The sequence below is a fragment of the Chiloscyllium plagiosum genome, unplaced genomic scaffold (genome assembly GCF_037043375.1).
Source record: "Chiloscyllium plagiosum isolate Xiang-an unplaced genomic scaffold, Cpla_swu_hap1 HiC_scaffold_6, whole genome shotgun sequence".
Taxonomy (NCBI): domain Eukaryota; kingdom Metazoa; phylum Chordata; class Chondrichthyes; order Orectolobiformes; family Hemiscylliidae; genus Chiloscyllium; species Chiloscyllium plagiosum.
In genome coordinates, this window is record NW_028270144.1 from 80,826,521 (window position 1) to 80,849,857 (window position 23,337).

Below are 23,337 nucleotides of genomic sequence, written 5' to 3' on the forward strand. Positions count from 1 at the left end.
GAACAGGTCCTTCGGCCCTCCAATCCTGCACCGATCCAGATCCTGTATCTAAACCTGCCACCTATTTTCTAACGATCTGTATCCCTTTGCTCCCTGCCCATTCATGTATCTGTCTAGATACATCTTAAATGACGCTATCGTTCCTGTCTCTATCACCTCCGCTGGCAACGTGTTCCAGGACCCCACCATCCTCTGCATAAAGAACCTTCCATGCCTATCTCCCCATAATCTTTCCCCTCTCACCTTGAACTGGTGACCCCTAGTAATTGAGTTCTGCACTCTGGGGGGGAAAAAGCTTCTTGCTTTCCACCTTGTCTATACCCCTCATGATTTTGTAGACCTCAATCAGGTCCCTATTAACCTCCATCTTTCTAATGAAAATATTCCTAATCTATTCACCCTCTCTTCATAGCTAGCATCCTCCATACCAGGCAACATCCTGGTGAACCTCCTCTGCACCCTCTCCAGAGCATCCATATCCTTTTGGTATGGAGGCAACCAGAACTATACGCAGTATTCCAAATATGGCCAAACCAAAGATGTATACAACTGTAACATGACCAGCCAACTCTTGTATGCAATACCCTGTCCAATGAAGAAAAACATGCCGTATGCTTTCTTGACTACACTACTGACTTGTGTTGCCACCTTCAGGGAACAATGGACCTGAACACCCAGATCTCTCTATGTCAATATTCCCCAGGATTTTTCTATTTACTGTATAGTTCGCTCTTGAATTGAATCTTCCAAAATGCATCACCTCGCATTTTCCCGGATTGAACTCCATCTGCCATTTCTCTGCCCATCTCTCTAACCTACCTATATTCTGCTGGGTTCTTTGACAGCCCCCTTCGCTATCTACAAATCCACAAATCTGCAAACTTGTTAATCAGGCAACTGATGCCTTCCTCCAAATCATTTATATATCACAACCAACAGTGGTCCCAACACAGATCCCTGTGGGACACCACTAGTCACAGGTCTCCATTTTGAGAAACTCCCTTCCACTACTACTGTCTCCTGTTGCCCAGCCATTTCTCTATCCATTTAGCTAGAACACCCTGGACCCCATGTGACTTCACCTTCTCCATCAGCCTTACCATGGGGAACCTCATCAAACGCCTTACCAAAGTACCAATATATGACGTCAACAGCTCTTCCCTCATCAGTAAACTTTGTCACCTCCTCAAAGGATTCTGTTAGGTTTGTAAGACATGACCTTCCCCTCACAAAACCATGCTGCCCATTACTGATTAGCCCATTTTCTTCCAAATGGGAATAGATTCTATCCCTCAGTATCTTCTCCAGCAGCTTCCCTACCACTGACATCAGGCTCACCGGTCTATAATTATCTGGAGTATCTCTGCTACCCTTCTTAAACAAGGGGACCTCACCCATGTTCAAAGATATTGCACAGATATCTGTTAAAGCCCCAGCTATTTCCTCTCTCGCTTCCCTCAGTAACCTGGGGTAGATCCCATCTGGACCTGGGGAATTGTCTACCTTTAATGCCTTTTAGAAAACCCAAAACTTCCTCTTTCCTTATGCTGACTTGACCTAGAGTACACAAAGATCTATCCCTAACCTCAACATCCGTCATGTCCCTCTCCTCAATGAATACCGATGCAAAGTACTCGTTAAGAATCTTACCCATTTTCTCTGACTCCACACGTAACTTTCCTCCTTTGTCCTTGAGTGGGCCAACCCTTTCTCTAGTTACCCTCTTGCTCCTTATATGAAAAAAAAAGGATTTTCCTTAACCCTGTTTGCTAAAGATATCTCATGACCCCTTTTAGCCCTCTTAATTCCTCATTTCAGATTGGAAGAATATTGGGAATGTAGGACCAAAGCTTTGTCTGTCTTCAGTAGCCTAGACCTTATGTACGCATCCTTTTTTCCTCTTAGCTAGTCTCACAATTTCATCTGTCACCCATGGTTCCCTAACCTTGCCAATTTGATCCCTCATTTTCACAAGAACATACCTTTCCTGAACTCTAATCAGCCTCTCTTTAAAAGCCTCCCACATATCGAATGTGGATTTACCTTCAAACAGCTGCTCCCAAGCTACATTCCCCAGATCCTGCAGAATTTTGGTATAGTTGACTTTCCCCCAATTTAGCACTCTTACTTTAGGATCATTCTTGTCTTTGTCCATGAGCATTCTAAAACTTATGGATTAGTGATCATTATTCCCAAAGTAACCCCCTACTGAAACATCAACCACCTGGCCGGGCTCATTTCCCACATCAGTATGGCCCCTTCCAGAGTTGGACTATTTACACACTGCTCTATAAAACCCTCCTGGATGCTCCTTACAAATTCTGCTCCATCCAGTCCTCTAACACTAAGTGAATTCCAGTCAATGTTGGGAAAATTAAAATCTCCTATCACCACCACCCTGTTGCTCCTAAGTCTTTACATGATCTGTTTACATATTTGTACCTCTATCTCACATTCGCTGTTGGGAGACCTGTAATACAGCCCCAACATTAGTACCGCACCCTTCCTATTTCTGAGCTCTACCCATATTACCACACTGCTCGAGTCTTCCATAGTACCCTCCTTCAGCGCAGCAAGGATATTTTCTTTGACCACAAATACAACTCCTCCATCCCTTTTACCTCCCTCTCTATCCTGCCTGGAGCATTAAATATCCTGGGATATTTAGCTGCCAATCATGTCCTTCTCTCAACCAAGTCTCAGCAACAGCAATAACATCATGCTCCCAGGTACTAATCTAAGCCCTAACCTAGAGCCTTTCCTACTCTACTTCTTGCATTAAAACAAATGCACCTCAGACCACCAGTCCTTTTGCTTTCATCATCTGCTCCCTGCCTCCTCTTCCCTTTAGTCACGCTGAGTTTATTATCTAGTTCCTTACAGACTTTAGTTCCTTACTGTCCTCTAACCTTATTTGGTTCCCAACCCCCTGCCACATTAGTTTAAACCCTCCCCAACAGCATTAGCAAAAGTACCTCCAAGGACATTGGTTCCAGTCTGGACCAGGTGGAGACTGTTCAATTTGTAATAGTCCCACCTCCTCCATAACTGGTTCCAATATCTGAAATATCTGAACCCCTCCCTCCTGCACCATCTCTCAAGCTATGCATTCATCCTGCTTATTCTATCATTCCAACTCTGACTAGCGTATGGCACTGGTAGCAATCCTGCGATTACTACTTCGGAGGTCCTACTTTTTAACCTGGCTCCTAACTCCCTAAATTCTGATAGGACCTCATCCCTTTTTTTTATCTATATTGTTTGTGCCAATATGCACCATGATAACTGGCTGTTCATCCTCCCCTTGGAAAAAGTACCATTTATCCATACTCTTGGCTTTCTGCCCATTAACGAATAAAGTAAACATCGGTCCCGGAGAGGAGTTACAGAAAGTTATTATGGGGAATGATGAATTGGCAGAGATATTAAACAAATGTTTTGTGTTAACCTTCACAGAAGACAAATTATATAAAAAGAGCGTAACCTTAGTGACCAATAAAAGCGAGAAACTGAAGATATTGAAGGGTGCCGGAAAGATTTACAAGGATATTGCCAGGGTTGGAGGATTTGAGCTATAGGGAGAGGTTGAATAGGCTGGAGCTGTTTTCCCTGGAGCGTCAGAGGCTGAGGGGTGATGTTTTAGAACACAGAACATAGAACATAGAAAGGTACAGCACAGAACAGGCCCTTAGGCCCACTATGTTGTGCCAAGGTTTAATCCTAATGTAAAATATATTAACCTACGCACCCCTCAACTCACTGCTATCCATGTGCATGTCCAGCAGTCGCTTAAATGTCCTTAATGACTCTGCTTCCACCACCACAGCTGGCACCGCATTCCATGCATTCACAACTCTCTGCGTAAAGAACCTACCCCTGATGTCTCCTTTATATCTTCCTCCTAATGTCTTCAAACTATGACTCCTCGTACCAGTCAATCCTGCCCTGGGGAAAAGTCTCTGGCTATTGATTCTATCTATTCCACTCATTATCTTGTACACCTTGATCAGGTCTCCTCTCTTCCTCCTTCTCTCCAGAGACAAAAGTCCAAGCTTATTCAACCTTTCTTCATAAGGCAAGCCCTCCAGTTCAGGCAGCATCCTGGTAAACCTTCCTTGCGCCGTCTCCAAAGCCTCTATCTTTCCTATATTAGGGCAACCAGAACTGGACACAATATTCCAATTGTGGTCTCACCAGGGACTTGTAGAGCTGTAGCAAAACTTCGTGGCCCTTAAACTCGATCCCCCTGTAATGAAAGCCAAAACAGCATATGCTTTCTTAACAACCCTATCCACTTGGGTGACAACTTTGAAGGATCTATGTACTTGCACACCCAGATCCCTCTGTTCCTCCACGCTGCCCAAGAATCCTGTCTTTAATCCTATATTCAGCATTGGAGTTCGACCTTCCAAAATGCATCACTTTGCATTTATCCAGGTTGAACTCCATCTGCCATTTCTCAGCCCAGCCCTGCATCCTGTCTATGTCACGCTGCAGCCTGCAATAGCCCTCTATACTATCAACGGCACCTCCAACCTTTGAGTCATCTGCAAATTTACTAACCCACCCCTCAACCTCCTCATCCAAGTCATTTATAAAAGCTACAAAGAGCAGAGGCCCAAGAACAAAGCCCTGCGGGACCCCACTCAACACTGACCTCCAGGCAGAATACGTTCCATCTACAACCAATTCTGAATCCAGATAGCCAAATCTCTCTGTATCCCATACTTCCTGACTTTATGAATGAGCATCCTGAATGGGGAACCTTATCAAATGCCTTGCTGAAGTCCACATACAACACATCCACTGCTCGACCTTTGTCGACCTGTCTTGTCACCTCCTCAAAGAACTCAATAAAGGTTTGTGGGGCATGACCTGCCCCTCACAAAGCCATGCTGATTGCCTTTAATCACACTATGCTTTGCCAAATAGTCATAAATCCCATCCCTCAGAATTCATTCCAAAACTTTACTAACCACAGATGTAAGACTGACTGGTCTGTAATTGCCAGGGATTTCCCTATTGCCCTTCTTGAAAAGAGGAACAACATTCGCCTCCTTCCAATCCTCCTGTATGACTCCCGTGGAGAGTGAGAAGGCAAAGATCCTCGCCAGCGGCTTAGCAACTTCCTTTCTCATTTCCTGGAGCAGCCTAGGATAAATCTGGTCTGGCCCTGGGGACTTATCAATCTTAATGTTTTCCAAAATTTCCAACACATCAACTTCATCAATCTTGATCTGGTCAAGGCTGTATCCCAGCTCCTCAGTTTTCATTCACAACAAGGTCCCTTTCCTATCTGCTCAGATTCCACGCACAAGTTCCCTTCACTATACCTGATCAGCCCTACCTTCTCCCTGGTCATTCTCTTATTACTCACGTATGAGTAAAACGTCTTTGGGTTCTCCCTAAACCTTCTTGCCAAGCCTTTCTCGTATTCCCTCCTGGTTCTCCTCAGTCCATTTCTAAGCTCCATTCTAGCAAGCCTGTAATCCTCTAAAGCTGTGCTAGATCCTTGCTTCCTCCACCTAACGTAAGCTGCCTTCTTCCTTTTGACGAGAAACTCCTCTGTTCTCATCATACAAGGTTCCTTAATCTTACCCCTTCTTATCTGTCTCAGAGGAACAAATTTGTGCATCACTCATAACAACTGCTCCTTAAATAGTCTCCACATGTCTGCCGTGCCCTTTCTGTGGAACAACTGCTCCCAGTCTGTACTTCCCAACTCCTGTCTGATAGCGTCATAATTTCCTTTTCCCCAATTAAATATCTTCCCTCGGTAACTGCTCCTTTCCCTCTCCAAGGCTATGGTAAATGTGAGGCAGTTGTGATCATTGTCACCAAAGTGTTCTCCCACCGCGAGATCTGACACCTGTCCTGGCTCATTGCTGAGCACCAAATCCAAAATGGCCTCTCCCCTCGTCGGTCTGTCTACATACTGAGTAAGAAAACCCTCCTGAACGCACCTGACAAAAACAGCTCCATCCAAACCATCTGCACTTAGGAGGTTCCAGTCGATATTGGGAAAGTTGAAATCACCCATAACAATAACCCTGCTACTTCTGCATTTTTCCAGAATCTGCCTACCTAGAAGTTCTTCAATCTCTCTACTGCTATTAGGTGGTCTGTAGAAAACTGCCAATGAGGTAGCTGCTCCCTTGCTGTTCCTAACTTCCACCCATACTGACTCAGTAGACAAATCTTCCTCAACAACCTTTGTTTCTGTAGCTGTGATGCACTCTCTGATTAGCAATGCTACATCCCCTCCTCTTTTTCCACCCTCCCTGTTCTTTTTAAACATTCTAAACCCTGGAACATCAAGCAACCATCCCTGCCCCTGTGAAACCCACGTCTCCGTTATGGCCGCAACATCATTTGGGCGGCACAGTGGCACAGTGGTTAGCACTGCTGCCTCACAGCGCCAGAGACCCGGGTTCAATTCCTGACTCAGGCGACTGACTGTGTGGAGTTTGCACATTCTCCCCGTGTCTGCGTGGGTTTCCTCCGGGTGCTCCGGTTTCCTCCCACAGTCCAAAGATGTGCAGGTCAGGTGAATTGGCCATGCTAAATTGCCCGTAGTGTTAGGTAAAGGGGTAAATGTGGGGGAATGGTTGGGTTACGCTTCGGCGGGTCGGTGTGGACTTGTTGGGCCGAAGGGCCTGTTTCCACACTGTAAGTAATCTAATCTAATCATAGTCCCAAGTACTGATCCATGCTCTAAGTTCATCACTCTTGTTTCTAACACTCCTTGCATTAAAGCAGACACATTTTAACCGATCCCTTTGTTTCATCGCGTGAGAAACCTTTCTGATAGATTCACTACATCCTGTCACTGCCACATCTGCAACTGTCCCCCTCTCAGACATGTGGCTCTGATTCCCACCCCCCTGCCAAACTAGTTTAAACCCTCCCAAAGCACACAAGCAAATCTCCCACCCAGGACATTTGTGCCCCTCCAGTTCAGGTGCAATCCGTCGTTCATGTACAGGTCCCACCTTCCCCAGAAAGTATCCCAATGGTCTAAGTATCTGAAGCCCTCCCTCCTGCACCAGCCTCATAGCCACGTGTTAAATTGCATTTGCTGACTGTCCCTCACCTGTATCGTGGCACCGGTAGCAAACCTGAGATCACTACTCTACTTGTCCTGCTCTTCAGCTTCCAACCTAAATCTGTAGTCACTTTTCAGATCCTCCATCCCTTTCCTGGCTATATCATTGGTGCCAATATGTACCATGATTTTTGGCTGCTCACCCTCCCCCTTCAGAATCCTGTAAACCCGATCGGCGACATCCCGGACCCTGGCACCGGGGAGGCAGCAAACCTTCCGAGAGTCCCGTTTCTGACCACAAAATCTCCTGTCAATCCGTCTAACTATTGAGTCCCCTACCACTAATGCTATGGCTTTCCCCTGGTAGGTTGTCCCCACAAGCAATATCCAAAACGGTATACTTATTTCTGAGGGGAAGGCCACAGGGGATCCCTGCTCTGAACGTCGGTACCCTTTCCTCTCCCTAACTGTAACCCAGCTGCTCTTATCCTGTGTCTGGGGAGTGACCACCTCCCTGTATATCCTCTCAAATTTCCCTCTCAGCCTTCCAAATGATGGGTAGTTCATCCAGCTCCAGCTCCCAAACTCGGTTTTCGAGGAGCTGGAGTTGGGTGCACTTCCCGCAGATATAGTCAGTTGAGATGTGAAGTGTCTCTCACCCACCACATTCTGCAGGAGGAACATGCAACTGCCCTAACATCCATATCCCGCTCCTCTGAAAGCCCACACAGATAAACAAAGGAAGAGAAATTTAAAAAATTAGAAACTCCAAGTAAGATTAGAGGAGATGGGTGGGAGGGAGGCCCTACAGTGTAGGGTCTCGGGTTTCGATCTCACCCACTTAAAAACTTCCCAGAAGTCTTTTTCTCCTCCCTCTTACCTCTCGGCAAATGGAAGCCCCGATGCCTGAGCTAAGTGTTTTAAACAGTTAGACTCACCTACCCAGAAGTCCTTTGCTTCTCCCTCGCACCTCTCGACAAATTTTAAAGGTTTATAAAATCTTGAGGGGCATGGATAGGATAAATAGACAAGGTCTTTTCTCTAAGGTGGGGGAGTCCAGAACTAGAGGGCTTAGGTTTAGGCCAAGAGGGAAAAAATTTAAAAGGGACCAAAGGGACAACTTCACGCAGAGGGTGGTGAGGATATATCAGGATGGATATATAATTAGGAAGGGTTTAGAGGGATGTGGGCCACATGCTGGCAAATGGGACTAGATTGGGTTAGGATATTTGATCAGCATGGACGAGTTGGACTCCATGCTGTACTCTCTATGACTGTATCAGGGGTTTCTAAAAAAAAACTGGAGAAACTGTAGCAACTAAAAACTAACAAATTCCCAAGACCTGATGACCTAGAATTCTAAAAGAGGTGACTCCAGATATAACAAATGAACTGGTTATGATTTTCTAAAATCCTTAGATTCCACAAAGAGTCCCAGTGGATTTGATGTCAGCATGTTTAACACTGCTATGCATGAAAGGGAGGAGGAGGAGAATTGGGAACTACAGACCAGCTAGCTTGACATAAATGGACAGGAAATGCTGAAATCTATCATAAAGGAAATCTTAATACAATTTAATCATTGGGTTGAATGATACACCATACCATGGGCTAAGAGAGATGGAACCAGTCCATTCTGTTTCATCACAGTCAGCCAAGTGAGTTCTGGCCAGTTAGCAGCTAAATGGGAAGACAACCCTGAGCAAACAGAAGCTCCATGCCCAATTGGGCCTTTTGACCAGGAGAAGCATTAGTCCATGAACTGGAAGCCATTCCTTAGTCGCAACTGCAGGGGAAATCACTTTTGGATGGATAACTGCATTCAAAGATTACATTATTGCCATTAAAAAATTGGAGTAGCAGCAGATAAGAGCATGTTTTTCCATTTTGCTGCTATTGTGCCAGCATTATGGGCTTGGGAGGCATTGGTGTCGAGGTTATATCATTATTCTAGTAATCCAGAGCTCCAGCTAATGTTCTATGGGCATGGGATCAAATCTCACCACAGTAGATGATGAAATTTGAATTTAATATAATTTAGAATGAAAGTTTAATGGTAGTCATCTAAGTATTATCAACTGTCAAAAAACCCATACAGTTCACTTTTGTCCTTCAGATAAGAAAATCTACTGTCCTTACCTGATCTGGCTACAGTTGATTCCCTGCAATGCGGTTGACTTTTGACTGCCTTCTGAAATGAAAAATGTGTTGCTGGAAAAGCGCAGCAGGTCAGGCAGCATCCAAGGAGCAGGAGAATTGACGTTTCGGGCATAAGCCCTTCGTCAGGAATGAGGAAGGTGTGCCAAGCAGGCTAAGATAAAAGGTAGGGAAGAGGGACTTGGGGGAGGGGTGTTGGGAATGCGATAGGTGGAAGGAGGTTAGGGTGAGGGTGATAGGCCGGAGAGGGGATGGGGACGGAGAGATCGGGAAGAAGATTGCAGGTCAAGAAGGCGGTGCTGAGTCCGAGGGTTGGGACTGAGATGAGGTGGGGGGAGGAGAAAGGAGGAAACTGAAGAAAGCTGCATTCATCCCGTGTGGTTGGAGGGTTCCTAGGCGGAAGATGAGGCGCTCTTCCTCCAGGATTTGTGTTGCCATGGTCTGGCGATGGAGGAGGCCAAGGACCTGCATGTCCTTGGTGGAGTGGGACGGAGTTAAAGTATTCCGCCATGGGGCGGTTGGGTTGGTTGGTGCAGGTGTCCCAGAGGTGTTCTCTGAAACGTTCAGCAAGTAGGCGGCCTGTCTCCCCACTGTAGAGGAGGCCACATCGGGTGCAGCAGATGCAGTAAATGATGTGTATGGAGGTGCAAGTGAATTTGTGATGGATATGGAAGGATCCCTTGGGGCCTTGGAGGGAAGTGAGGGGGGTGGTGTGGGCACAAGTTTTGCATTTCTTGCGGTTGCAGGGGAAGGTGCCGGGAGTGGAGGTTGGGTTGGTGGGGGGGTGTGGACCTGACGAGGGAGTCGCGGAGGGAGTGGTCGTTCCGGAACGCTGATAGGGGAGGGGAGGGGAGGGAAATATATCCTTGATGGTGGGGTCTGTCTGGAGGTGGCGGAAATGACGAAGGGTGATACGATGTATCTGGAGGTTGGTGGGGTAGTAGGTGAGGACCAGTGGGGTTCTGTTCTGGTGGCGATTGGAGGGGCAGGGTTCAAGGACGGAGGAGCGGGAAGTGGAAGAGATGCGGTGGAGAGCATCGTCAACCACGTCGGAGGGGAAATTGCGGCCTTTGAAGAAGGAGGCCATCTGGGTTGTTTGGTATTGGAATTGGTCCTCCTGGGAGCAGACTTGGCGGAGGCGAAGGAATTGGGAATATGGGATGGCATTTTTACAGGGGGAAGGGTGGGAGGTGGTGTAATCTAGGTAACTGTGGGAGTCGGTCGGTTTATAGTAAATGTCTGTGTTGAGTCGGTCGCCAGAGATAGAAATGGAGAGGTCTAGGAAGGGGAGGGAAGAGTCTGAGACAGTCCAGGTAAATTTGAGGTTGGGGTGGAAGGTGTTAGTAAAGTGGCTGAACTGTTCAACCTCCTCGTGGGAGCACGAGGTAGCGCCAATACAGTCATCGATGTAGCGGAGGAAAAGGTGGGGGGTGGTGCCAGTGTAGCTGCAGAAGATGGGCTATTCCACATATCCACACATATCATTTACTGCATCCGCTGCACCCGATGTGGCCTCCTCTACAGTGGGGAGACAGGCCGCCTACTTGCGGAACGTTTCAGAGAACACCTCTGGGACACCCGCACCAATCAACCCAACCGCCCCGTGGCGGAACACTTTAATTCCCCCTCCCACTCCACCAAGGACATGCAGGTCCTTGGCCTCCTCCATCGCCAGACCATGGCAACACAACGCCTGGAGGAAGAGCGCCTCATCTTCCACCTAGGAACCCTCCAACCACAAGGGATGAATGCAGCTTTCTCCAGTTTCCTCCTTTCCCCTCCCCCCACCTCATCTCAGTCCCAACCCTCGGACTCAGCACCGCCTTCTTGACCTGCAATCTTCTTCCCGATCTCTCCGCCCCCACCCCCTCTCCAGCCTATCACCCTCACCTTAACCTCCTTCCACCTATCGCATTCCCAACACCCCTCCCCCAAGTCCCTCCTCCCTACCTTTTATCTTAGCCTGCTTGGCACACCTTCCTCATTCCTGAAGAAGGGCTTATGCCCGAAACGTCGATTCTCCTGCTCCTTGGATGCTGCCAGACCTGCTGCGCTTTTCCAGCAACACATTTTTCAGCTCTGATCTCCAGCATCTGCAGTCCTCACTTTCTGCCTTCTGAAATGGCCTAGCAAGCCACTCAGTTCAGGGCAATTAGAGAAAGGCAACAAATTTTGAACTTTCCAGTCCCACATTCCATGAAAAAAAATAAAGAAAAAAATAAATTATCCTTGCCAAGGAAGAATAAAAATTTGAGCCCATTCCCTTCTGAATGAGAAGATTTTACAAAATGACTCCTCTAGTACCCTTTAACTCTGTCTCTCCACAGACACTGGAAGTCAAGAGAGATGTAGTAGTGCTGGAAATCATCTAGTTGTCTGCCAGAAATAATGAGGGCAGGATAATTGAACAGTGCTAGACTGAACAATAGCCCACAGTTTAATGACAATTCTCTGTGAATCCTCCTCCAGAACATATCATAAGGAAACTTCTCAGCCAAATGAAGAAACCTGGATGTGGATAACAGAGGAGCTCAGCAGCCATGGGGTCATCTGAAGGATGTGGTTGCAGGGCCCTTAAGAGGCTGAATAGCTTTTTGGCATTGGCAAGGGTAAATTTACAACCATTTTGAGTATGTGAGGCCCTTGTATGTGTCAGATGTCTGGGTCGTGTACAGAAGCAGACAAGCCACGTTGCATGATACTGGGGCTTTGATGCACCCATGAAGGGTGTCTGAAATGCAAGATCTGCTAGTTTATAAAAGATCATTAAGAAGTATTGGTCATTGAAAACAGACAATGTTAAGTACACAAATTAAAGCTTTATTTAACAGAAGATTCATGACAATGACTCTTTTGCAGGAGAAGAGCCCCACAATGCTGATTAGAAGTCATGCACTGGAGCAAGCCCACCACGACTGGTCATTTTGATCCTCTGAAACAGGCTTACAGTTTGCCAGAAACCAACTTTGTGCACAAACAGGGTGGCCATTAAAGTAATTGGAAATAATTTCTGCAGCCAGTATTTCACCGAGGGATATAAATGTTTCCCTGGCATAATATCTGTGAAGATACCAACTCTGACATCAGCAGGTGGGTCACCATGGGCAGAATAGCATCTTCTACATTTGCCAGCCTGCTGTTGCCATTTCTACTGGTCCTTGCACAGTCTGTGCATCTTTTCATTGGATAGCTACCTTCCTCTGTACCCTTCTCCCTCGGAGAAGCCTCCAACAGAATGCACAATCATTATGGTGAAGAATAAGCTTCTGGCCCTATACTAGAATCCTTAAACTTCATTACAACACTATCGTTTCCTTCTCAATCTCAATTTACGTCAGGTTCAAACCAATTAAGTGAAGTGAAAACACTGACAAATGTTATCACTTTCACCACCTAGAACTGCAGCTAAATGTAGCCATGGACCTACTGACAGCCTCCACCACCTCCTCATATTTGTCATGACTCACTCTCAGGCATGCTTTTGCAAGCTACATAGGAAACAACAGAGTGGAACACAACATAAGACAATTGCCTCAATAACGAGCTTGAATTGGTATTTAATTAGTTTTTGTTTTAAAAATGGTAGGCAGACTTCGGCACCACATATCCCTTATGTTCTTGGAGACCTGCCTACCTAACACCATCACTTCAAAAAATTTTCATCCAAACAGCATGCCTGATTTTGGAATGTAAAATGACAAGTAATAAGGATGGTATCTGGCAATAGCCTTTAGTGTAAACAGACTGGAATGTAAGAATGAGGAATTACTGCTACAATTGTACAGAGACTTCATAAGACCATACCTAGCATACTGTGCATAGTTTGATTGTGCATATTGAAGAAAGTATATATTTACCTTGTAGATAGAACAGTGAGGGTTCATTAGATTAGTTCATGTGGGGTTATCCTATGATGCAAGGCTGAGTAAGTTAGAATCATACACTGAAGTAGATGTGAGGGGGGGTTTCACCTGGTAGAGGAATCTACAACATAGCACTCATTCAGGGTAATGGGCGAATAATTTAGAACAAAGATGAGGAAATATTTCTTCACTTCGAGCTATGAAAATGGGAGTTCTCTAACCCATAGGATTACAGATTCTCCATTTTTGAATATGCACATTCTCTGAGAGTCAAAGGATAAATTGGCAGATTGGGAAATGGAGTTCATATTGCAGATCAGAATGATTATACTGAATGTGGAGCAAGCTTGAAACACTTTTGAAGGGTTCTAGGTGTTGAGGACTTGCCCAGGGGAGCTTCAAACTTCTGGACAATTTTTTTTCAGAATCTGATACTTCTTGGATTCCACAGGGTCCCCATGCACAACACCCAGCTGCACTTCAGAAACGAGTATCTTGCCATTGAAAAATCCAAGCCATTATCTTGCTCTAGATTCATGGTTAACTGCACACACAATCTATTATGTAATGCAAACATAAATTGGCACTCAGATTTTAAAGGGTAACATGGCTTGAAACAAAAAACTTTTCACATACAAACAGATAGGACATAATCTTATGCAGACCTGAATGACACGGCTTGTGGTAAAGCTTGTGGCAAAATCATACTAGTAGTCCAGCAAGGCTTCTCTCGACATTAGCAGCAATTAGCTGCATCTTTAATGCAACCGCTCGGTGTCAAAGCAGTATATTAAGATGTGTTTTCTATCAAGGGAAACTATTGCTAGTAAACCACCTTAACTGCAGATAGCATCTTATTAGCATGCAGATTCCTAACTTACCAAATGTGCTGAACAAATACGACGCCGAGAATTCAATGTGGAAGTCACGGCTGACCACAAACATCTTCCATGTTGCTCAGCACAGAAACATTTCAGGGGATGATCCATGAACCCCATTTATTGGCATTAGATATTTGGGTTAGTGGTGCTGGAAGAGCACAGCAGTTCAGGCAGCATCCAAGGAACTCCTTGGATGCTGCCTGAACTGCTGTGCTCTTCCAGCACCACTAATCCAGAATCTGGTTTCCAGCATCTGCAGTCATTGTTTTTACCTCTTTTACAGCATTAGATATTTGTCCACCAATGCCTAATCCCCTTCTCCCACCATCCCTGCCTTGCCCTCCATTCAATCCACGTGCACAACACTTAGGAAGCATTGCCTGCATTATAGGGGTATCAGCAGCTAGTATTGAAAGGCTGCTGCAAGGACACATTGTGCACACAGACAGACTCACAGATTGGACCAGGCTGTAACTCATGGCTGCCCACTTGCTGTCTTAGCAATCCCTTGCTTAGTGCCTCCCTAGTCCCTGATGGAGAATCACAACTCCACCCTCTCCTCCTCCAATATTTTCTGATTCAATGTCCATTACTGAGCAGGCAGTTTTAAAATATCAGTGCTTACCCATGTACATAGTAGCCTTTTAAGTACAGTCCGGACACTAGAGATGCTGGTTGACAAATATCCTTTTTGTAGATACCCTCTGGAGTTTAAAAGAATGTGAGAAGAGATTTAATTGAGAAATACAAGTTGCTAAAAGGGATTGACAAAGTGGATGTAGAGATGTTTCTGCTGGTGGAACAATCTAGAAACAGGGGTCATACTTTTAGGCTAAGAGATGGCAGATTTAACAGAGATGAGGAGCAACTATGTTTCTAAAAGCACCATGACTCTGAAATTCACTGCACCAGAGTTGGCTGTTGGGAGGGAATAAATTTAAATTGGTTTATAAAGATAAATAGGTTTTCAATTAGTAACTTCTGAGGAAGAGTCGCTCAACCAGAAATATTAACTCCACTATCTCTCTGCCAGTCCTGTTGAGCTTTTCCAACAATTCCTATTTTTGTCTCTGTTTTTAACTACTACTGGGTTAAAAGGATTATTGGGAGTGGGCAGGAAAGTGGAAACAAAGACAAGGTTAGATGAGCCATGATCATATTAAAAGTCAGTGCAGACACACAGGGCTGAATTGCTTTCTCCTGCACCTAGTTCTTATATTTTGGAGCTGCACCTAACTAGGCAAGTGGAGACACTCCTGACTGGTGACTTGTAGATGATGAAAGGCAGTAGAGTAAGAGAAGAGTTACTCTCTGAAGAGTTCCTAGTCTCTGGCCTAAATTTGAAGCCACTGTATATACATGTCTGGTCTGGTTCACATTCTGGTCAATGGAAACTCCCAAGATGTTGATAATGGAAGATTCAGCAATTTTAATGCTATTGAATGTCAAGGGATATGATGGATAGATTGGCTTTTGTTGGAGCTAGGCATTGTTTGGTACTTAAGTGGCATGAGCCACCACTTATCAGCCCAAGTTTGAATAGTTTCCATGTTTTACTGCACATGGACAGCTTCAGTATCTGAGTAGTCATGAGTGATGCTGAACATTGTTGACTGATAATTGCACATTCCCAGTTCTGACCTTATGGAGAAGAAAAGATCATTGATGAAACAGCTGAAGCTAATTAGGCCAGTTCTTTGAGGTTTACCTGCAATTATGACCTTGGACTGAAATGACTGATCTCCAACAATTACAATCATCTTCCTTGATGCTTGGTATGATTCCAGCCAGTGGAGAATGTTATTCTAATTCTCATTCGCTTTTCTAGGGCTTCTTGATGCAACACTCAGTAAAATTCTGACTTGATGTCACATGTAATTATTTTCTTGTCACCTCTAGAATTGGTCCACGGTTGAATCAAAGCTGTAATGACTGACATCCCTAGTGGAATTCAAACTGAACACTGGTGTGCACATTACATTTGTGTCATTGCCATTTTTGATTCCTTTCACCCTTTCTCTCATGATTGAGAGAATACTGAAATGGTGGTAAGCTGGTTGGATTGGACTTGTTCTGTTTTTTAAAAATGGACAGGATATACCGGGGCAATTCTTTGACAGGTAAATGCCAATATTGTGGTTTGAAAGCACAAATGTTTACTGCTCTTGTTATATTAATGTTATCAATGCTCAAACATTTTGCAGTATCCAATGCCTGAAGACATTTGTATGGTATGAATCAAATTTGCTGAAGACTAGCATCTATGTTGCTACCGATCTCAGAAGGAGACCAAAATGTATTAACCATTGACTCTTCTGACTGAAGATAGATGCAAATGCACAGATCTGCTGGGCTCCCCCATGTTGAGGATGTAGGCATTTGTGCAGCCTCCTCCAGTGAGTTGGTTAATTGTCTATACCACTATTTACAATAGGATGAGACTGAACTGAGATCATAAATCTAAACCTTTGATTACAAGGTCACTGAACCATATGTATTGCATGCTACCTGCAGTGATTGGCATGCAAGTAGTCCTGTGTTATGTGTGAAGATTGTGTTTTTTTTCTATTTTGCTTTATTTTTGATTGTGAGCTAAAATGAGAAGAGATTTAAAAGTTAAGGATTGTTGAAGGATTACTTCACCTTTTAAAAGCAAGTAAATCTGACAATCCAAATTCTGTTTACAGAGTTACTTGTTCAAGCAGAAATGGCCCCCTAACTTGGTGTGTATGAATGGCGTTTTGGCTGGCAATAGGTAGTGAATTGTCATTGATAATTAGTTACTTCATCCTCAGATCAAAGGTTGGCTGACTGTGAGCAAAAATGTGATTGGCTCCAAGGTATCTATAAAGCTTGGGGGTGTTAACAGAAATTACAGGATCCCTGCAGGAGAAGGAATTGTTTTTGCTCCAAAGTAAAAAAGCATCTCAAGCCTGAAAACGGCTAGTTACTTTTCTCCCCTTCCAGTTGCTGTAAACTGTGGCATTTAATTGATAAATTAAAGACCTTTGTAAGCAGGAACCTTTATAAGAGTTAATGTTTTGAGTCTGACTCTTCTGACGACACTACTAAACCTGCTGAGTTTCACCAGCAATTTCTGTTTTGCTTCTAGAAACAGAAAATGCTGAAAAAACTCAGTAGTTCTGAAGGACAGTCATTTTGAATTGAAATGGTAGTTCTGCTTCTCTCTGTATAGATACTGACAGACGTGATGGTTTTGTCCAGCATTCTCTTATTTACGATTTCTAGCATCCACCATACTTTTATTTTGATAAAACAGAGTCATATCCTGCGAGGTTGGGAAGTACCGTAGGACTAGCAGAAGAAAATAAGATATAACAATATAGGGTCACATGGCCAACAATGAGCAATATCTGTAAGTTTTACCAATTTTTTTGTATCTAAATTGGTGAGATAAACGAAAAGCACATTATTTCAATACAAATCCCAATCGCCCTCTTTTATACTTCCATCAACCTGCTGCTAGTATGATATGTTTTACTTGTTTATGGCCTGTCTCAAGCCGAAATCATCTTAAAAGCAAAATTTTCCATTTCCATTTCAGCTTGCGTGAGAAAGAAGACTGCGGTCAGTGTCCAATTTATCCAGCTGGAGGACACCAGCATTCGGGGAAAAACATGGAAACAAAATCCAACCCAAAAATACCATATTCAAAGGATTTAACTTAGGTAAAATTAATTCCAGTTCAGAGGTCTTCTAGAACTTCTAACAGATTGCATTCTCGTGATATACCAGTAACAATGTGTACAGTGCACAGCGAAATCAGCCAAATTCTGAAAATGAAGCAAATTGTTTGGAAGACATCTGAGCTTTCGAGTTAGTTTCATTGAAATCGATATGGCAAAGGCAACAACTAATACTGGAAATTCAACTGCAATATGTCTAAGTTAGCACGTGCACAGAAATTTTTTTTTAATATATATTATAACTATTCATCAAGAGTCATGCACTACAAACACAATAAAGACCATAATACTTATATAGCATTATTACAAAGCCGACTTGTAAAGAACACTCTTTAATACTGAAACTTACCTGATCACTTGTTGCTCAAAGTATTGTAAGGTCCTCTGCAGTGCCCACTGTAATGTCTGTGGCTGCATTAACAAGATAGGATAAAAATTGCATCAAATAGTTTCAGCTTAGACAGTTTAACAGATCTAAATAGTTATTGTTTCAAAAGCTAATGGGAAATTGCAACATTACACTTTTAATCACTGTTATGAAACATTTTGACAAACAGAAGAAGCAGAAAATTTGAAAAGACACATTATTTTAAATCATCCTCTGCTTTTGTTCTGAATTATTTTCTGGAATCCTCTTCAGTACTGGATTAAGGTTTTAATTAGTAGTATTATATATCAACAGCTAATGACTTTAACTATAGCTAGAATGTATTTACTTGTAAAAAAAGTAGTGATTCTTGTTCAGTGCAGAAACTTAGTCTATGCGGGTCTGAAAGTCAAGTAAATTGGAGAACTGTGTGTACCTTGTAAAATCTTTAACTTGTATAAATGGCAGACTTGATTTCCAGTGCACTATCCCAGTGAATCGTAACACATTATTGAAAGAATATTTCAGGAACTACACCACTTAATGTGAGTCATTCTACCCTACATGCTTCTCAAGCATGTCTCTTTTTCTCTTAACTCTGCTACACTGCTGTGAGGAGCAACTCAGTGACATAATTGCAAGGTTGCTCCAGGATCCTGAAGTCCTGAAGCTGATCTTTTTAAATTGGTGAGAGTTTTGAATGAATAAAGAAACAGGAACAATGGAGAAAGATGTACAGTCAAATGTGAAGTCAGAATTAGATACAGAGGTGCTGAGGGACTAGTTAAAAGAAAAAAGACACAAGGGATTAGTACAATAACAAAGGGGAAAGAAAACCACTTAAAATACCTATCTTTAAAATATTTTGAGTTCAGGCAGCTGCCAGTTCAGACAGATTGTACTTCTGAGTCATGTTGGCGAATTGAATTATCATATATTCTCCATAACATTTTTTGTCCACCAGACCCCTTACACAAGTCTTCTCTGATACCATGACTAAATTGGCAGAGCCTCCACCTTGGAGTCAGAATATTATGAATTCAAAAAAAAAATCACTAAAACTTCAGTACAAAAATCAAAGTTGATATTTCAGAGCAGTTCTGAGAGAGGTGCCATTTTTCAGATGAGACACTATGCTTTGTTTGACCTCTCAGATGAACATAAAAGTTCTCATGACACTGTTTTGAAAAAGAGCAGAATGTTATTCATGGTGACTGGCCAACATACATCTTGTAATCGACATTACTAAAGCAGACTATCTGGTTATCATTATGTCTTGCTGTGGAAGTTTACTGTGCGAATTGACTGCCAACAATTGTTTCCTATATTTCCTGTCACAGATGAATCTTTTCATGTTCGTAACAGTAGAGATGATCATCACACATTTCTTGTGAACACAAAGTGCTAACTTCACACTGAAGGTATCCACCTTGTTTTGCATGTCACTTGTCATGCTAAATGAGATAGATCCAGAACAAAGTAGCATCTCAAAACTGTGCACCAATGAGGTGCTCTGGGCCATCAACAGCAGCAAAATTGAATCCAACCACAATCTAATGGCCTCTCATATATCTCATTCTACCATTACCATTAAGCAAGGACATCAGCCCTGTTCAGTAAAGAGTTTAGGAGAGCATGCCAGAAGTAGCAAATCTATAGCTTCATCCATCTAAAAGGCAAGGATAGCAGATGCATGGGAACCACCCTTAAGTTCCCCATCAAGCCACATTCCAATGAGATTTGAAACTATGTTGCCAATTCTTCACAGTCACTGGGCCAAAATTCTAAAAGTTACTTCCTAATAACACTGTGGATGTGACTGCAGTGATTCATGATGGCTGCTCATTACCATCTTCTTAAGGGCAATTGAAAATGGACAACAAATGTTGCCCTTTCAAGAAATGCTTAGATTAGATTACTTACAGTGTGGAAACAGGCCCTTCGGCCCAACAAGTCCACAACGACCCGCCGAAGCGCAACCACCCAGACCCATTCCTACATTTCACCCCTTCACCTACCGCTATGGGCAATTTAGCATGGCCAATTCACCTAATCTGCACATTTTTGGACTGTGGGAAGTAACCGGAGCACCCGGAGGAAACCCATGCAGACACAGGGAAAATGTGCAAACTCCACACAGTCAATCAGTCGCCTGAGGCAGGAATTGAACCCAGGTCTCTGGCGCTGTGAGGCACCAGTGCTAACCACTGTGCCACCCATATAAAATGATATAAAAATAATTACAATAGTAATGAGATTTCAAAAATCTTTTGTAAAGTGCTTTGAGGCATTCAGTAACCATGAAAAAGTGTGATATAATTGCAAGTCAATATTTTCTTCCTAATGCTTGATACTATGTAAAAGTCACAACCAATTATTAGTTTGGGAGCATACAATAGTTTCTTCAACAATTTTTTCTTTGTTAAATTATGTTTGCTCCCTGTATAAATAATGAAACATCAACTGGCATACATGTAACAAAAATCAATCAGAAATCAATCAATCAGAAAAGAATGTGGACAGTGCATATTTGTACACTGAGAATACACCAAACACTACTCTTCAATAGTCTAGCAAAACTAGACAGTCCAAAAGCATCATTAAAATCAGTGGGATATCCTTGTATACCTATTACTGGTTATGAGGTTGAGAGGTGTGGGTGCGTGACAGGAAAATGTCTGTCCTTCCCAGAAACTCTGCTCTATCTCAGCTGGCTGAACACATGGCTTCCTCGCTGGTAGGATTGGTAACCATCCTGGATCAGCAGTCCAGTCAGTTGATGCCGACTGGGTGCTCGGACCACATTGAAAACAGTTCGGAGAAAGTTCCCTTGGCTGATTCCTGGGCTGACGGTCAGTCTTGAGGAAAATTTGAGCAAATTGAGCCTATACTCATCATCTTGGCATAGACTTCAAACAACAGTTGCCAGGCAATTGAGAGGTAGGTGAAATGAGGTATTTGGACCTCCCAAAAGACCCTTCTCAAGCAGTCAGGAAGGGATAAGTGCCATTATGCTTGAACAGCAAAAAGAGATGCCTGCAAGCCAGTTTGGACATGTTCTCTCAGGATGCTCCAAGGGACAGCAGCCATTTCCTAGCCACTCAACTACTACTAAAGGAATGGTATGATTTCTCTTTCCCTGTATCATGAAAATTGTAACTTTCCAAACCTCTAGTATTATTGTTTCTTCAGTTTTTTTTTTTTCTGGTTCTGTTACATGAAATATTGTATGTGAAAAGTAATATTGACATCTCAGTGAGTGACCGAGTGACGTTTTTGCAAATGTTGGTGATTTAATGTTAGGTCAATATGTGAAGATCACATAGGTATAAGGCTTAGAACCAATTGGCTTTAAAGTCAACTTATTGAAACCTGTTCAGAATGATGGATTAACCAACCTCCCTCACATATTTCCATTGCCTTAGTATTTGTTGCTGAAAGCCCAATATGCAGGCCTTCCTGCTCTGATGCATCCTCCGAATCATCCTCATCTGATGAGGACTGTGGCTCATTTATCTGCAGCTGGCAAGTCCTATCCCTCTGTTGTACAAGGTTGTGAAGCTTGCAGCAGATGACTAAAATCCTCGACACCCTTCAAAAAACATTCTGCAGAAGTCAACAAGAGCAGTCCAGGTAGTTGAACCTCATTTTCTGCAATCTGATATTCTATTGTATTGTAACTTTTATGAAATCACAACCATCGTACCATGGCTGGAATTTTAAACTTTCCGACTGGTGTTATCAGCCAGATTTTGAGTGGATAGACCTCGTCACCCAGAATACATTCCTCTAGGTGTGAGGGCCTTGAATAGCTGTGGTAGCTGGGAGTTGTAATGGCAGTCTGTATCATGAGAGCTTTCTGGAAACCAAGCACATACCTAGAGGATCCATTTTCAGTCATCACAGATAGAGGGCACACTAATGGAGAGAAGTACTTTCTTCTTTATGAAGGGTGAAGGCTGGTCCCAGGGAGCTCTAGCCATGCATGGGGTGGGTAACCACCTAAACCTGTGGGAATCCTATGATGGGACCGAACTTCGCTGACGTCTTAGCCAGGCTGTCTGAATAAAATCACACAGTTGTTACAGTACAGCTATTCAAATCTTTGTGTCCATGCTGGCTCTCCTAAGAAACAACTCGCACACTGCCTTTTTCCATTACCTCCTCACATTCCTCCTTTCCTGATTTTTAGGATAGTTAGTCATTTTTATTTTACATTTTCAACTCAGGTGGCCATTCTGCTTATTGTCTCTGTGCCAATCAAAAAACAAGACATCCAACTTTTTCTAGTAGCTTGTTCATATCCCTAGAGGAGTATGGGACTTCAGATGTCTATACAGACTCCTTTTATATGAATAGAGGGTTTCTGCCTCCAATAACTGTTCAGATAGTGAGTTGCTGTTCCATCCATTCTCTGGGTGAAAAATATTTTCACATTTCCTCTCTAATTCCTCTTCCAATCAGCTTAAAAATATGCACCCACAGCACTGATCACTCTTGTTAAACTAAATATGTTCTATGTATCATAGAAACACAAACATAGAAAATAAGATCAGGATTAAGCCATTCACCCCTTCAAACCTGTTCTGCCTTTCAATGTGATCATGATAGATCATCCAACAATTTTCTCATTTTTTCACCATACTCTTTACTCCTTTTAGCCCTAAGAACTTTCTCACTCTCGAAGACATTCAACATTTTGGCCTCAAACACATTCTGTGGCAGAGAACTTCACAGGCTTATCATTCTTAGGTGAAGACATTTTTCTCTCATCTCAGTTTTGCTTAGACTGTGACTCATGGTTCTTGAATCTCCAGTCATTGAGGAACATCCTTCCCACACTTACCCAGTCTAGTCCTGTTAGAATTTTATAGCTTTCCATGATATTCTCCCCTTATTCTTTGAAATTACAATGAACACAAATCCATTCTTTCTTCATACATCATTATTTCTGGTTCTGTAAACCTTGATTACATTTCCACCGTAGCCAGAACATCCTTCCTCAGATGAGGAGGAAAACTGCATACAATATCCCACGTGTGATTTCACAAAGGTCCTGTGCAATTGCAGCAAGACATTCCTGCTTTTGTATTCAAATCCTCTTGCTCTGAAGGTTATGGACTCCAACATTTTCATCTCCCACTGTCAAGCTAACTGGTCTAGAATTCTTTCCAATCTCTCCACCTTTTTTAAAAAGTAGGGTTATATTAGCTACTCTCCAATCCATAGAGTCGTGAAAGATGACCACCAATACATCCACTGTTTCTAGGGCCACTTCCATAAATTCTCTGCGATGTAGATTATCAGGCCCTCAGGA

At 43.2% G+C, this 23,337-nt stretch overlaps 1 protein-coding gene across 1 annotated transcript in view; it reads right to left on the minus strand.

Moving 5' to 3' along the window:
* The window catches only part of gucy1a2 (guanylate cyclase 1, soluble, alpha 2), a 237,001-nt gene that overhangs the window by 151,807 nt on the left and 61,857 nt on the right, over positions 1-23,337 (minus strand). The window contains exon 2 of the mRNA XM_043691828.2: positions 18,003-18,064. Coding sequence (XP_043547763.2) covers positions 18,003-18,064 — 62 coding nt within the window. The remainder of the gene's footprint in view (positions 1-18,002; positions 18,065-23,337) is intronic.